Source organism: Colobus angolensis, unplaced genomic scaffold (genome assembly GCF_000951035.1).
Source record: "Colobus angolensis palliatus isolate OR3802 unplaced genomic scaffold, Cang.pa_1.0 Scaffold24, whole genome shotgun sequence".
NCBI classification, from domain to species: domain Eukaryota; kingdom Metazoa; phylum Chordata; class Mammalia; order Primates; family Cercopithecidae; genus Colobus; species Colobus angolensis.
This window is the reverse complement of record NW_012115599.1, coordinates 12,128,975-12,144,530: the sequence shown is the minus strand read 5'-3', so window position 1 is coordinate 12,144,530 and position 15,556 is coordinate 12,128,975. Positions and strand designations below refer to the sequence as shown.

The 15,556-nt window shown below is 46.0% G+C and overlaps 1 protein-coding gene across 3 annotated transcripts in view; it reads left to right on the top strand.

Annotated features, from left to right (window-relative positions):
• The window catches only part of ZNF76 (zinc finger protein 76), a 37,621-nt gene that overhangs the window by 13,840 nt on the left and 8,225 nt on the right, over positions 1-15,556 (top strand). For all 3 annotated transcript variants that reach the window (XM_011945386.1, XM_011945387.1, XM_011945385.1), the window contains exons 2-5: positions 7,994-8,162; positions 13,064-13,144; positions 13,258-13,335; positions 14,580-14,779. In XM_011945386.1, the coding sequence (XP_011800776.1) occupies positions 8,090-8,162; positions 13,064-13,144; positions 13,258-13,335; positions 14,580-14,779 (432 nt within the window). In that variant the 5' untranslated portion in view covers positions 7,994-8,089. The remainder of the gene's footprint in view (positions 1-7,993; positions 8,163-13,063; positions 13,145-13,257; positions 13,336-14,579; positions 14,780-15,556) is intronic.

Genomic DNA, 15,556 nt, shown 5'->3' with positions numbered 1-15,556 from the left:
ATTTTTAAAGCCCGAGTCAGGGCCAGGCACAGTGGCTCACACCTGTAATTCCAGCACTTTGGGAGGCCGAGGCAGGCAGATCGTGAGGTCAGGAGTTCGAGACCAGCCTGACTAACATGGTGAAACCCCCATCTCTACTAAAAATACAAATATTAGATGGGCGTGGTGGCTCATGCCTGTAATCCCAGCTACTCAGGAGGCTGAGGCTGGAGAATTGCTTGAACCTGGGAGACTCCGTCTCAAAAAAAAAATGGGGGTCTCACTATGTTGCCCAGGCTGGTCTCAAACTCCTGGGCTCAAGGGATCCTCCCACCTCAGCCTCCCAAAGTGCTGGGATTTCTTTTAAATGGCGCTTCTTTTTTTAAAAAGAAAAAAAAATTTTTTAAATCAATGTGATTTATGCAAAGATGCGTTTAGCTGTTTTAAACTTGTGTTATGTTAATGCAAGTTTCTGTTACTAATTTCCTGTTTTCTCGTCAGTGTTTAGAAACCCACAGAACCAGGTCTGTTTGCTAGGTTTTTCTGTGTGTAGTGAAGTATTTTTCTGTAATAAACGTTGAATCATTTTACTGCAACTTTTCCAAATCTGATTCTAATTTGTTTGCCACTCATCTTCATCAGCCTTCATCCCCAAACTAATGTGTCTTTGTCCTCATGTGAAGTTTTCTATGTTTACAAATGAAGAAGTTTCTGAGTGAAGATTAAGTCATAATTATTTTTCTAATCAAAATTGAACATTCTTTTCAGGCAAATGTTTTTGTTGTTGTTCTCTTTTTTTGACTTCTAAATACAGTTGCCCTCTGGGCTGGCTGAGACAGAGTACAGAAAGCCTTGTTCCAACTGTCCAGAGTTCTGGTTGGCAGAAAACAATAGAATAGCGACCAGGTGCCTATAGTCCACACAGCCCAGCTCGCGTGTGGAGCACAGTAGGTCTCAGCCATGATAAAGTGGAGAAACACAAAAACCATGACTACTCTTTAGTTTCCTATCTTTCTTTTTTTTTTTTTTTTTTTTTAGACGGAGTCTTGCTCTGTCGCCCGGGCTGGAGTGCAGTGGCCGGATCTCAGCTCACTGCAAGCTCCGCCTCCCGGGTTAACGCCATTCTCCTGCCTCAGCCTCCGGAGTAGCTGGGACTACAGGCGCCCACCACCTCGCCCGGCTAGTTTTTTGTATTTTTAGTAGAGACAGGGTTTCACCGTGTTAGCCAGGATGGTCTCGATCTCCTGACCTCGTGATCCGCCCGTCTCGGCCTCCCAAAGTGCTGGGATTACAGGCTTGAGCCACCGCGCCCGGCTAGTTTGTTTTTTGTATTTTTAGTAGAGACGGGGTTTCACCGTGTTAGCCAGGATGGTCTCGAACTCCTGACCTCGTGATCTGCCCGTCTCGGCCTCCCAAAGTGCTGGGATTACAGGCTTGAGCCACCGCGCCCGGCTAGTTTCCTATCTTTCACATCCCTTATTTTTCTCCTTTGGGGAGGCAGTTTAAGCACATCTTGATTCATGGAGAGACCTAAAGATCCAAAGTATCTAAAAAGTTGGGAGTAGTGGCACACACCTATAGTCCCAGCCACTCAGGAGGCTAAGGCAGGAGGATCGCTTGAGGCCAGGAGGTTGAGTTTACAGGAGCTATGATCACTACACACCAACCTGGGCAACAGAATGAGATCCTGTCTCTAAATAAATAAAAGGTTTTTCTAAATGTTATCTCTCCTCAATAATTACAATTTATGCTTTAACATTAAGAAACACATCGATACATTGCAAAGGTGAAGGGTTGTTTTCCTGCATCAGGACCAATAATGGGTTAAGTTTATTTAAAAGTGCAGCAGGCCAGGCGCAGTGGCTCACGCCTGTAATCCCAACATTTTGGGAGGCCGAGGAGGGCGGCTCAAGAGGTCAGGAGTTCGAGACCAGCCTGACCAGCATTATGAAACCCTGTCTCTACTGAAAATACAAAAAAATTAGCTGGGTGTGGTGGCGCATGCCTGTGATCCCAGCTTCTCAGGAGGCTGAGGCAGAAGAATCACTTGAACCCACGAGGCGGAGGTTGCAGTGAACCGAGATCGCGCCATTGCACTCCAGCGTGGGCGTCAGAGCGAGACTCGTCTCAAAAAAAAAAGCAGCCAACAGAATTGGATTTGCTCCTAGTTCTGAGAAAGTCAAGAGTGCTCCCTCTGTCTTCACTCTTTTCTCACCGTCCCCTGTCCCAGTCTGTTTCTCACCTATTCCCAGCTTAGGTCATCGCAGAGCTAGTAAACCTTATACCCTACAAGGAGAAAACAGAGCAGCCACCCTCACTGCCCCTCTGCCCTGTCTCGGAGGGCTGCAGGAGTAATGAGTCTGAACCGTCAAGTGCAGGCAGAACTCGCACATAGCCATCCTGAAGCAGTAACAAGCCTTTCTTTGGCTCTGCCCATGTCACTGTTGTTAGTTCAGTGCCAGCACGGGAGGATTCAGGGTAAACCACCATTGAAAGAAAGTACAGGGAGAAAAACGGCAATCAAAGCACTGGTAGATGCCTGGCAGCCACAAAGCTTCCTCCTCACCCTCTGCAGTCAGGCTTTTTGGTAAGGCAGCTTCAGAGACTGGGAAAGGTCAGGGAACAACAGTAGCCTCTTAAAGGTTTGTGTTATGAGACTTAGGAAGGAAATGTGAATGAGTTGAGGTTGTTTAGCCTGGATGCAAGAACACGAAAAGGAGTGGAAATTTGTTTTCTTTCAGTCTAAGAAGGGTTATTTTGGGAAGTGTGGCTACCAGCAGCTATTCCCACTTTCCATTGCGGGTAGGCCGAGAAGGACTGGGTTTAAGTTACAGTGGGTGAGATGGAAGTTAACCCGTATTCAGGTGTTTTGAGTGCTGACAGTGTGCCGGTCACAGTGGATTAGCAGAAGGAAGAAGTGTGCCAGAAATTGAGAAGCATGGGCTCTGGGGCCAGCCAGCCTGACTCTGAAACCTGGCTTCAACACATAGTAGCGTTGGAAGCTTGGACAAAGTACTATACCTCTAAACCTCAGTTGCCTCATCTGTAAAATGGGTATAATATACCTACTTCCTCATCAGTTATTTTTAAGATTAAGAGTTAATATAGGTAAGGTGCTTTAAAAAGTGTCTGGTATATATTAATCATATTTATATGTGATAAAAATAAATATTAGCATGAGCAGTAGAAAGGATCTTAGGGTAATTTGGGCCAGCATTTCATTTTACAGATAAGGAGGCAAACATAGAGATAGAATCGAGATTAGAAGCCAATTCTGTAGACTTCTAGTCCAGGGTGGTTGCCGCTCGTCCTAGCTGTTTTAGGAATCCATATTGCTTCAAAAGCATTTTTCTTTAGGTTCCTCTTCCCCTCATCCTTATAGCTGGTATTTCTAGAGTACAGGCATATGTGGCCTCATTTAATCCCTTACAGCAGGCTATGAAGCAAATGCCACTATTATCCCCATTTTTTTATAAGTGAAATCTGAGGCTCAGAGAGGTTCATTTACCTGCCCAAGGCTGCACAGCTTCTGAGAAGTTCAGTCTGGATTAAAACCCAGACCTCTGACTTCAGAGCCTGTGCTTTTAACCACACCACTGATTTTCCTTAGAAAGTCTCAATGGAGTGCGGTTGTGCTCAATTAAACCATGTGAGTATTTGACAAAGGTGAGCTGCAGGAGCCACAGGGCCCAGGGAATGTAAAGGTATTTTGCAATCCTTTTTCAACCTATATCTGCTTTGTTTTTATTTTTTTTAATTTATTTATGTTGTTGTTGTTGTTTGCTTTTTTTTTTTTTTTTGAGACAGAGTTTTGCTGTTGTTGCCCAGGCTAGAGTGCAGTGGTGCAATTTCGGCTCACTGCAACCTCTGCCTCCCAGGTCCAAGCAGTTCTCCTGCCTCAGCCTCCCAAGTAGCTAGGCATGTACCACCACACCTGGCTAATTTTTGTATTTTTTTTTTTAGCAGAGGCGGGGTTTCACCATGATGGTCAGGCTGGTCTCGAACTCCTGATCTCAAGTGATCTGCCTGCCTCGGCCTCCTGAAGTACTGGGATTACAGGCATGAGCCACTGTACCCGGCGTGCTTTGTTTTTAGACCTAGTTTCTCTTATGTGTCTTCTGACACAGTGCAGTTACACTAAAACAGGTTACCCAAAGAATCTACCTGGTGAAGAGAGTGAAATTTGAAGGTCATAGACCAGACCAAGAGAGGCCAGGAGCAGAGCTCTTATGAGATAGGGACCATGTGGAGGTTATCAGGGCTCTGGGCAAGGATGCTAATAGACCAGAGATGTCAGATGTCAGAATCCCCACCTTGACCAGTGATTCTTCACCATTAATTCCTATCAGATCCTGATGACAGCCTTGAACTTCCCTCTCTCTTGGAAAATGCAAAAGCTCACACACCAAAAAAGTATTTTGGAGTAGCTTCAAGGTTCATAACCCCCCAGCTTCACCTCTGTGCTTGGCAGCATAGTAATTAAGGTCACACTCTGGATTAAATGGCCTAGGGTCAAATCCTCCTTTACTAGTTAGCTGTGTAACCTTGAGCAAGTTACTTAACTTGGTCTTGGGCCTCCAGTTCCCTCAATGAGGGAACTTTTAAATGAGGATAATTATAGCATTTGATTATAGGATTGTTAGAATTAAATGAGTTAATATGTGTGACATTCCTAGCACATGATTAACTCTATAGTAGTGTTCACTATATGATAGTATTGCTGCCCTTGGACCTTAGCCTATTTAGTAAATGTTTATGGACAGAATGAATGAATAATTCTAGTTGAGATGCCAAGCCCGGGGTAGAGCATTCCAATCAGCATGTCACAGATGGTCTGTAGGGTTTTTGGGTTTTGTTTGTTTGTTTGTTTGTTTTGAGACGGAGTCTCACTCTGTCGCCCAGGCTGGAGTGCAGTGGCACAATCTCGGCTCACTGCAAGCTCCGCCTCCTGAGTTTATGCCATTCTCCTGTCTTAGACTCCCGAGTAGCTGAGACTACAGGCGCCCTCCACCACGCCTGGCTAATTTTTTGTATTCTTAGTAGAGATGGGGTTTCACCCTGTTAGCCAGGATGGTCTGGATCTCCTGACGTCGCAATCCGCCCGCCTCAACCTTTCAAAGTGCTGGGATTACACCACACCCAGCCGGTTTTTTCTTTTTCTTTTTTCTTTTTTTTTTTTTTAAACGGAGTTTCGCTGTTGTTGCCCAGGCAGGAGTGCAATGACACGATCTTAGCTCACCGCCACCTCCGCCTCCCAGGTTCAAGGGATTCTCCTGCCTCAGCCTCCCAAGTAGCTGGGATTACAGGCATGTGCCAGCATGCCCGGCTAATTTTGTATTTTTAGTAGAGCCAGGCTTCTCCGTGTTGATCAGGCTGGTCTCAAACTCCCAGATGGTCTATAGTTTTTCCAAGATACTGATCCGCTCAATCCTCAGGGCTGCCAAAGCCCCAGTTGGTCGCTTCTGGCTTCAAGCAGTGACATCTGCAATGTGAACTTCTGACTTTAAGCAGCAGCATCTGCAATGCAGTGTACAAATATCTGTCTCTCTAGGTCACCTGACACGAAAACGATTTGGGTAGCACCATTTGAGGATATCAGTTGGTAAGTTGTGAGAATCCAGTAGGCAATCCATATTCCAAGTCCAGGAGAATTTTGAGAATGGGTGTCAGAGAGTCTTCATGACTGCACTGAGTTTAGAGGCCGTGGGCTTCCTGCAGGCTTCACAAGTGTTGGGGTCACAGCTAGAGCAGGCTCCATACCACAGTGGGTACAGAGGATGTCCTGCCAGCAGGAAGTTTCAGTGCTTCCCACCTTGCACATGAGGGACCCAGGGAGTTACTCACAGGATTTGTGGAGAGCCCACAGTGTGAGGTGCTGCAGAAACCACTGTGACGCAGAAACCAGACTAGAGCCCAAAGCCTTGTGAGGGCAACAGACATTAAACAGATAGTGATAAGTACTGAAGTAGGTTGAGCCCAGAGGTGTGAGTGCTAGAAAAAGGTGGTACCTAGGCTGTGGGAGTTTATAACAGGACCCAGCCTTGTCTGCAAGGTGGACTCTTAAGAGCTGTAGGAAACTATGGAAGGGTTTTAGCCAAGGAAGTGGTATGTTTAGATTTATCCTCTTTTTTTTCTTACAAATCCACTTTTATTTATTTACTTTTCATTAGTTTAAGTCCTTGAGGGGCACAGCATCACACAGATTCTGTGTTCAATAGCCTTAGCAAGATTGCTTGGGAATTTAGCACAAACCATGCCACTGTTTCCACGGGGCTGAGTTTACCTTTCCCCAGATTATGCTGGTTTTCTTCAGTTTGCTGCCAGCAGTCAGTGTGGTCTTTGCTTTGTACATGTAAGTACATCTTTTGCCTAAATAGAATTCAGTTTCATTTCGAGCATAATACCTTCAATTTTCTTTTTTTTTTTTTCAGAGACGAAGTCTGGCTCTGTCACCCAGTCTGGAGTGCAGTGGTGCCATCTCACTGCAAGCTCCGCCCCCCGGGTTCATGCCATTCCCCTGCCTCAGCCTCCCGAGTAGCTGGGACTACAGGCACCTGCCACTATGCCCAGCTAATTTTTTTGTATTTTTAGTAAGACAGGGTTTTACCATGTTAGCCAGGATAGTCTCAATCTCCTGACCTTGTGATCCACTGTCCTCAGCCTCCCAAAGTGCTGGGATTATAGGCATGAGCCACCGCACTCAGCCAGTACCTTCAATTTTAATAAGAGCTGTGTCCTCCCTTTGGTTCTGGAGGCCCAACTTACAGCTAGCAAAAAATGGCCTTGGACTACAGCCTTCCAAATGTATTTATCTTATTGTTATTTTTGATACGGGGTCTCTCTTTGTCACCCAGGCTGGAATTCAGTGGTACAGTCATAGCTCACTGCAACTTCAAACTTCTGGGGTCAGGCAATCCTCCCACCTCAGCCTCTTGTGTAGCTAGGACTGCAGGCATGTGCCACTACACCTGGCTAATTTTTTTTTTTTTTTGTAGAGACAGTGTCTTGCTGTGTTGCCCACATTGGTCTTGAACTCCTAGCCTCAATTAATCCTCCTGCCTCAGCCTCCCAAAGCACTGGGATTGCAGGCATGAGCCACTACACCCTGCCCATATTTGCCTTTTAGAAGTCCTGTTCTCAGCAGGCCTCTACAGGCTCCAAGATGGTGGGAAGAGAGCTTTTTAAAAAAATTTCACCCTGACAGCATAAACATGAATGTTAGAATATTAATTGGAAGAGGCTGAGGCAGGAGGATCACTTGAGCCCAGGAGTTCGAGGTTACAGTGAACTGTGATGAAGCCACTGCACTCCAATCTAGGTGGCAGAGTGATACTTTGTCTCTGAAAAAGGAAAGAAAAGGAAATGAATTGGAAACAGACAAAAGTTTCTCTGAGGACATAAGTTAGAAGACTCCTTATAGTAGTCAGGAGGTGAAAGGTGATACTTGCCTGAAATAAGTACGTGGACTTTTGAGGGAAAAGGAGGACTCAAGCATGATCCCCTGCCAATTCTGGGTGGAAGGCAATACCATCCTGGGATAGGGGATACTGAAAGTAAAATAGTTCTGGAAGGTTGGGACACATTGTGAGTTCTGTTAGGGACTTACTCCATGTGTGGTACATGTGGGATGTTCCCTGAGGAAGGCCAGTGGATAGATGGGTCTGAGCACAGGAGAGATGTTGGAGTAGGCAGAGAGAACCATCAGCAGTGGGGTTGACTGCCTGTCTTCAGCAGGGCTCCTTCCTAAGGGGAGAAAGTTTAGAAATGAATTTTAATCAGTGATTTCTTACTTTACGACCAGTTTGATTGGCATGCTTCTCTTCTATGCTCAACTTTTAGAATTCTTAGATAATGTATATTTTGAGCCCTTTTCATAAAAACCAATATAGTTCACTACTTTGAAGAATTCATCTTTTTTCTTCTTGTCTGGCTGGCCTCATGTAACTCCTTCCCTGAGTATCTGCAGTAGGAGAAAGCCGATTAACTCATAGTGTGGTACTGTTCATTTTCTTAGATTTGTGACCCAGAAGGAAATCTCTGACCTCGGCTGTGGCTCTTGGTGCTGGCCAGAAGCCAACTTCATGTCTGAGTGCACGAGCAGCAGTTTGCCATGGAGAGCTTGGGGCTGCAGACGGTGACCCTTAGTGATGGGACAACAGCCTACGTCCAGCAAGCTGTCAAAGGTATTTCTGGAGACCTCAGGATCCTGCCCTGTCCCTCAGCCTCTGGAAAGGAGTGTCCATTTCTAAGAGTCCCACCATCACCTTGCCCTCCTGCCTGCTTACCCTTGCCCACGAGCACAACTTGCTCTGCATTAGAATCTCCTGTGGTGCTTGATAAAAAGGGAACTCTAAAATAAGATGCTACAGGTCAGACAATCCCAGTCATAGGAACCAGTACCTCTCAAAGACAGAATTCCTAATATGTATTGAGTAGTTCATAAATATTTCTGGAATGAACAGTGTTAGTTATGACTCCCTGCTTTTCAGATATCCCCTGTCACAGTTTTTTAGTGCTTTCTAGAAGTAGTTTATCATCTTAATTCAAGTATATTCAAACATTCAAACTACTAAGCATCTGCCATGTACAAGATGCTCTTCTAAGCCAGGCATAGTGGCTCATGCCTATAATCCCAGCACTTAGGAGGCTGAGATGGAAGGATCACTGGAGGCCAGGAGTTGGAGACCAGCCTGGGCAACATAGCGAGACTCTGTCTCTAAAAAAATAATAAAAATAATAATCTGGGTGCAGTGGCATGCACCTTTAGTCTCAGCTATTCAGGAGACTGAGGCAGAAGGATCACTGAAACCCAGGAGTTTGAGGATTCAGTGACCTATCATTGCACCACTGCACACCAGCCTGGGTGACACAGCAAGATCCCATCTCTAAAAAAATTTTTTAAAAAAAGATACTCTTCCAGATTCAGAGAGGAACACCCAAGCAGAGATCTCATGCCCTAATCCCCACTAGGGGATGCCAGAATTAAAAATATAGGGCACATAGTTAAATCTGAATTGGACATAACAATGAATACTCTTATAGGATACATATGTCCCAAATGTTGTAGGGAGATATGTATACTGTATACTAGGGACATACATATACCTCATATAAGGGATAGACATGTAAACATGGGATTAAGCTGGGCTTGGTGGCATGCACCTGTAGTCTCAGTTACTTGGGAGGTTCAGATGGGAGGATCTCTTGAGGCCAGAAGTTTGAGGTCAGCCTAGACAACAGCAAGACCCCATCTCAAAAAAAGTAGGGGGTGTTAAATACTATAAAATACTAAAATAATACTAAGTTCTAAAAACAAAATGTAGTATTTATCTGAAATTCAGATTTACCTGGGCATCCTGTATTTTATCTGGCAATCCTACCCCTACTCTCAAGGTACTTAAAATCAGGCTAGGTGTGGAGTCAGAATAAAGTGTTTAGGGCAAGGCCTGCAGGCCAGGGACACTCTTCCTTTCTTGCCAGTGTTCTCAGGCAGCCAGATAGCATTCGTGTCTTCCTTGGACAGCACTGGGCAAATACTGCCTTGTTCCTGTTCTTCATTTTGCGATTTCTGGACTCCATGATTGTCACTGTCCTCATAAAGCATTGTCATTGCAACATTGCCCTCCATTTCAACACACTATCAGAATATATTTCCGCTCCTATGTTTACAGATAAGTTGTTTATTGATTTCATTTTAAGTTGTCTGTTTCCTGGTGATGACTAAGGAGGCCCCTTAATCTCATCAGTAAGCTCTTTCCATATGACAGTCTGTGGGGGTCCCTTCTGGAAAGGTTTTTTGTCGAGAGCTGTCTGTGACGTGTGGGTTCTTGCTGGCTTCATCTTCTTGAGAATGCAACTTCTCTAGAATACTTTTGAAGCCTGAAACTCTCTGTTTGCAGACTTCCCACTCCAGGTCTTGCCCCTCCAGTGCAGTCTCCGTGGGATGGAAGAACTTAGAACTCTAGCTAGGGTTGTGTTTACTCCTTGGACCCAGTTAGTTCCCATGCCTCAGTCTTCCACTGAGAATTAATGGTCAAATGAATGAATAAAAAGCAAGTGACCACACCTGGCCTGAGAGAGCCACTCTTTCCTTATATGTGTCTTTCTTATGTATTTCTTTATTGTGTTAGTCTTCCTGGCTGTTCTGTGCCCACTCTGTGGTGTTGCAGTGTGCACTTACACACATGCGCACTCACTCACTCACTCACAACAGATTTTCCCTCTGCTCAGGGTAGAGCTGTCCTTCAGAGACCAGAACCACACTTTCCTGAAAGGCTTCTCTGACTGGTGAGCTCCTCTGAAGCTTTTGACTGAGGCACATTTGTCTCTGTCTGCCGGAAGCCCTAAAATTGTATGAGACTTATCTTTAATTAGGATGAGTATAAAATGTATTATTCAAATACAGCATTTTAAAAGTGGAAGAATGTGCTATTAATAAATGCTCTGGGATGGTTCCAGGCAAACTGGGTCATATGGTCACCTCTGTAATGGGATACGAGGCTCTTGTCAGTCAGCTGTTCTCCCCACTGTCTCTCTCCATTGTAGTCTCTAGTTGTTTGAGGAAATAGTAGGCTAAGTTTTTACTTCAGACAACTCTTCTCAACATTTTGTTTTCTACCTTGAAGTAGTACCCACTCTGCTGGCAGTAGCTTGCCGATGCTTTCAGAACCCCAAGTACTGATGCCCTTGCCAGGACAGATAAATTGTTAAAATGAGGGTAGCCTACTGCTCTGTGGGTGGGAGGGAAGAAAATGGGTTCCTCTTCCCCCCATCTCAGCTGCCTTTCCTATTTCTTACCTTTATCTCCACCTTACCTGCCTTTGGTTAGTTGTAGGACTGTTAGTTACTGACCCCAAGAAGACTCAGTTTGGGAACAAGTTTGGGGATTCCTCTAAAGGGGAGATGTCAGCAGAGACTTGGACTGGAAGTAACTGTCTTTCCCACATGAGTGCTCAGTTTCCTAAGCCTCAGTCTTCTAAGGAAAGGACAAATCACTTGTCATTAACTTTTTTTTCTTTTTTCTTTCTTTTTTTCTTTTTTTTTTTTGTTTTTTTTTTTTTTGAGACAGAGTGTTACTTACCCTGTCGCCCAGCCTGGAGTGCAGTGGCACCATCTCGGCTCACTGCAACCTCCACCTCCCGGGTTCAAGCGATTCTCCTGCCTCAGCCTCCCGAGTACCTGGTACTACAGGTGTGTGCCACCATGCCTGGTTAATTTTTTTGTATTTTTAGTAGAGACACGGTTTCATCATTTTGACTAGACTGGTCTTGAACTCCTGACCTCAGGTTATCTGCCTGCCTCAGCCTCCCAAAGTGCTGGGATTATAGGCGTGAGCCACCACACCCAGCCTAACTTTTTTTTTTTTTTCTTTTTGAGACAGGACCTCACTCTGTCACCCAGACTGGAGTACGGTGGTACAATCTCAGCTCACCGCAACCTCTGCCTCCTGGGTTCAAGTGATTCTCCTGCCTCAGCCTCCTGAATAGCTGGGATGACAGGCACCTGCCACTGCACCCGGTTAATTTTTTTGTATTTTTAGTAAAGACAGGATTTCACCATGTTGGCTAGGCTGGTCTCGAACTCCTGACCTCAGGTAATCTGCTCGCCTCAGCCTCCCAAAGTGCTGAGATTACAGATGTAAGCCACCATGCCCAGCCTTTTTTAAATTTATTTTTTATTTTTTTGAGACAGGGTGTTACTCTCTCACCCAGGCTGGACTGCAGTGGCACAATCATGGCTCACTGCAACCTCTGCCTCCTGGGCTCAAGCAATCCTCGCACCTCAGCCTCCCGAGTAACTGGGACCACAGGCATGCACCACTGCACCCAGCTAATTTTTGTGTTTTTTGTATAGACAGGGTTTTGTCACATAGCTCAGGCTGGTCTCAAACTCCTGAGCTCAAGCGATCCACCCACCTTGGCCTCCCAAAGTGCTCAGATTGTAGGCATAAGCCACCAAATCTGACCATCATTACCTCTTCAATCTCTCTTTCTTTCCTTTCTCATTTCTCTTGTTCCTTCCCCCTCTCTCAGACTCACTGGATACAAGGAAGGGTCGTCTAGTTCTAATTTAAAGAGCCTTATTAGAAGTGCTTTCCAGTTAGGTAAAAGAAGAGTAATATCTTTGAAATCTGGAGTCTTGTTCATTTTTATGCTGCTTGTTGTGTTGCCTTAGGTGATCTAATTTTTTACTAGAAAATTGAAATGAAAATATCAGAGATCAATGAAGGAACCATTACTCAACAGTGGCAGTGCAATAAGACCTACATGGACACATAATAGCATAATAGTTGTACTCACATAGTTCTCTATTGCTTTATTTTCCATCTCTTCTAAAATGCATATTGGGCTTATAATAAAAGCTAGAATTTATTGAGGGCTGACCATATATACCTGGCACTCTTCCCAGTCTTTTATATTGATTAACTCATTTAACCCTAACAGAAACCTTATAAGAAAGACACAGTTTTCAATCCCCATTTTACAAAAAGGAAACTGATGCACAGAGGTTAGTTAAGTAAGCTGTCCAAGATCACACAGCTGTTAAGAAGTAGAGCTGGAATTCAAACTCAGGAGGCCTGGCCCGGTTCCAGAGTCTATTGTTTTTAACCATTAAGCTATATAGCCTACCTTCACAGGGTCTCCTGGTCTTAGCACACTGTCATAGTGAGGGATGAGGGGATATGTTTTGATTTTGTTAGTTTGAGCTATATCTGAATTTTGACCCATTGGGGCCCATCCAGGTTTAAGGGCCATTAGTTCAAGTCTCAGCAACTTACTGTTAGGTTGGAAGTTTCCACTTGCCTGGGCATGGATAGAAAAATAAATGAAGTTACTCCTCCTCTCAGTAACTGGAAGGGAATCTGTTGGGAGATGATGGGTTCTGGCAAGGCAAGTGTCTTCACCCTTAGTGTCTCAAGGCCCAGGCCTAGGGAGATGGAGCAAGGGAACAAGGAAGATGTTACCCATGCTTAGACCTGCAGCCTCGTGCCTAGAGACTCAAATAAGCCTCAGCTAAAAACAGGCAGGTGTTTCTTAGCCCTCTTCTGGTCCTGGCCCATTTCTCTCCGTTTCCACCCTAACAGGAGAAAAGCTTCTTGAAGGGCAGGTGATCCAGCTCGAGGATGGGACCACTGCATACATTCACCAGGTGACGGTACAGAAAGGTGAGGGCACCCCAACACACCATGCCTTGTGGAGGGAAGCCTGACAGCCCCCACCAAGGGACCCCTCCATGACACTGAGCTCCAGGGAAAAGCAGGCATTGCTCTCGTTACAGAATCTCTCTCCTTTGAGGATGGTCAACCTGTGCAGCTGGAAGATGGCAGCATGGCTTACATACACCGCACACCCAGAGGTAGGGTCACCATCGTCACAACTGGGGAAAGGATGGGAGGCCGGACAGGAGGATGGGGTGGCAGGACTGGAGGATGGGGTGGCACACAACTGGGGTGTAGACATGGGAGCTGTCGTCTCCACGGTACACACATGCTCACCTGGATTAGCAGCCTTGCCCACCTTCCCTGGTGCAGACCACAGGAGCAGCTATGTCTGCCACTGGGAGGTGCGCCTTGGGGCTCAGTCACATGGACTTGGATGATGGCCTTGGCTCCAGCACAGCCACAAAGTCTTAGAGCTTTAAATAGGACCTGAGGATATCATCCAAGACCAGGATAAAAAAACTAGTATTTAAGAATGAAGCTCCTAAGGTGCTGAAGAATAACAATTTATTCCTTCTGCAGGTAGTTTCTTGAGTGACTGTTGCATGCCTGGCGTTGTGTTAGGTGTAGAGTATACAAGAGAGAACAAAGTCAGACACAGTCCCTGCTCTCCTAGAGTCTAGAGGGGGAAATAGAAGTGAAACAAGCCATCAGTGATGAACTGATCATACAAACAGAGATCAGGCTCAAGGAGGGCTTCTCTGAGGAAGTGATGCTTGGGCTGAGAGGTAAAGAATGAGGTAGACTTAGCCGGGGGAAAAGAGATGGCAGGGAGGGTTCAGTACTTCAGGCAGAAGGAATAGCATGTGCAGGCCTAGAGCTGGGGGGAAGAAAACAGCACATTCCAGGAACTGCTAGGAGCTAGAGCCCTGGGAGCAAAGGCAGAATGAGCAGGAGGAAACTGGAGAGAGAAAGACAGGGCTGGCGCACTCTGGGTTTGAGTGTCAGGGTGAGGATTTTGGTCTTTATCATGAGACCAGTGGGAAGCATTTAAACTCTTTAGGCAGTTAAGTGACATGGTCACAATTGTGTCCTGCAAAGATCCCTCTGGATGTTGTGCTGCCTGGAGGGAACTAGAGGGGGTGAGGAGTGACTGGTCAGGAGGCTCTTGTGGTCATCTAAGCCAAGATGATCATAGGCCCCTGTCAGGTCCTCAGGGAGCTTGTGAGTTCCCATTTAGTGTACCATAGGAGACCTCGTCCTTAGGTGAGACAGCCCCAGAAGGAGGAACAGCAAGAGTGGATCACAAAGTGAAGGACCATGAGAAATTGGATGCTGAAACCCTCCTTGGTATATGTATCTCTCATTAACTTAAAGGTAGGGTCCCAGCTGTATCTCTTCCCCTTGTGTGGCATCAGGGCTAACCGCGTGTTCCCTGCAGAAGGCTATGACCCCAGCACCCTGGAAGCCGTCCAGCTGGAAGATGGCTCCACTGCCTACATTCATCACCCTGTGGCTGTGCCATCGGAGAGCACCATCCTGGCCGTACAGACAGAGGTGGGCTTGGAGGACCTGGCAGCAGAGGATGATGAGGGCTTCAATGCAGACACAGTGGTGGCCCTAGAGCAGTATGCCAGCAAGGTGAGCATGCAGAGCCTGACACAGTCTGTCACTCTCTAGACAACGGGGCCTTGCCTGTGCACTGCCTCTTGGCCCTGCCAGAACTTCGCCTCTTAAGAGGATAAGGGCAGCCCTGTGCTTGGGCACCATGTAGGATATTCCCTTTGCCCCTCCACCCCAGCTCCCCCAACTCACCTGTCACACATCATTGTCTAGGGCATGCAACACAGCTTGGCCTGGTTGCTGACAGCTGTTTATGCTCACTTTTGTTTACGCTGTCTCTGCAGAGGGAAGGCTGCCATAAGAAACAGTGACATCCTTATGCTGGGGAGTTAGGCATAGTTTCACTTTGGCTGCTGTAGTAATCCACTGCACTAGCTGGGAAATCCCTGCCAGTGCCTCGTATGAGCTTTCTAGTCCACTGAGGTAATTGTATTTATTTATTCTCTGTGACTCACTTAGTCATTTGGAAAATTAACCTCAGTAGGCTATGACAAGGGCATGTGCAACAGAACAGCTGGGATTCCTGGATTATGAGGCCCACACAGTAGCTCAGCTGGAAAGGACAAGGGTCCTGGCTCTGCAAATACCAGTTAGTCCAAGTTCTTTCTGCCGGAACCATGGTCCTGCCTGTGGGGAAAAGGGTACAGAGATCTCTGAGCTTTCCAAACCAGGGTGTTCCCTTCCTGGAATGACTGCAGAGCCTCAGGCTGAATGTGCCAGGGTTTCCTGCATGTTCCTTCCTTCCAGCAGTTTTACCCGAAGATGGGGGAAAACTTTATAATAAATATTTTTTAT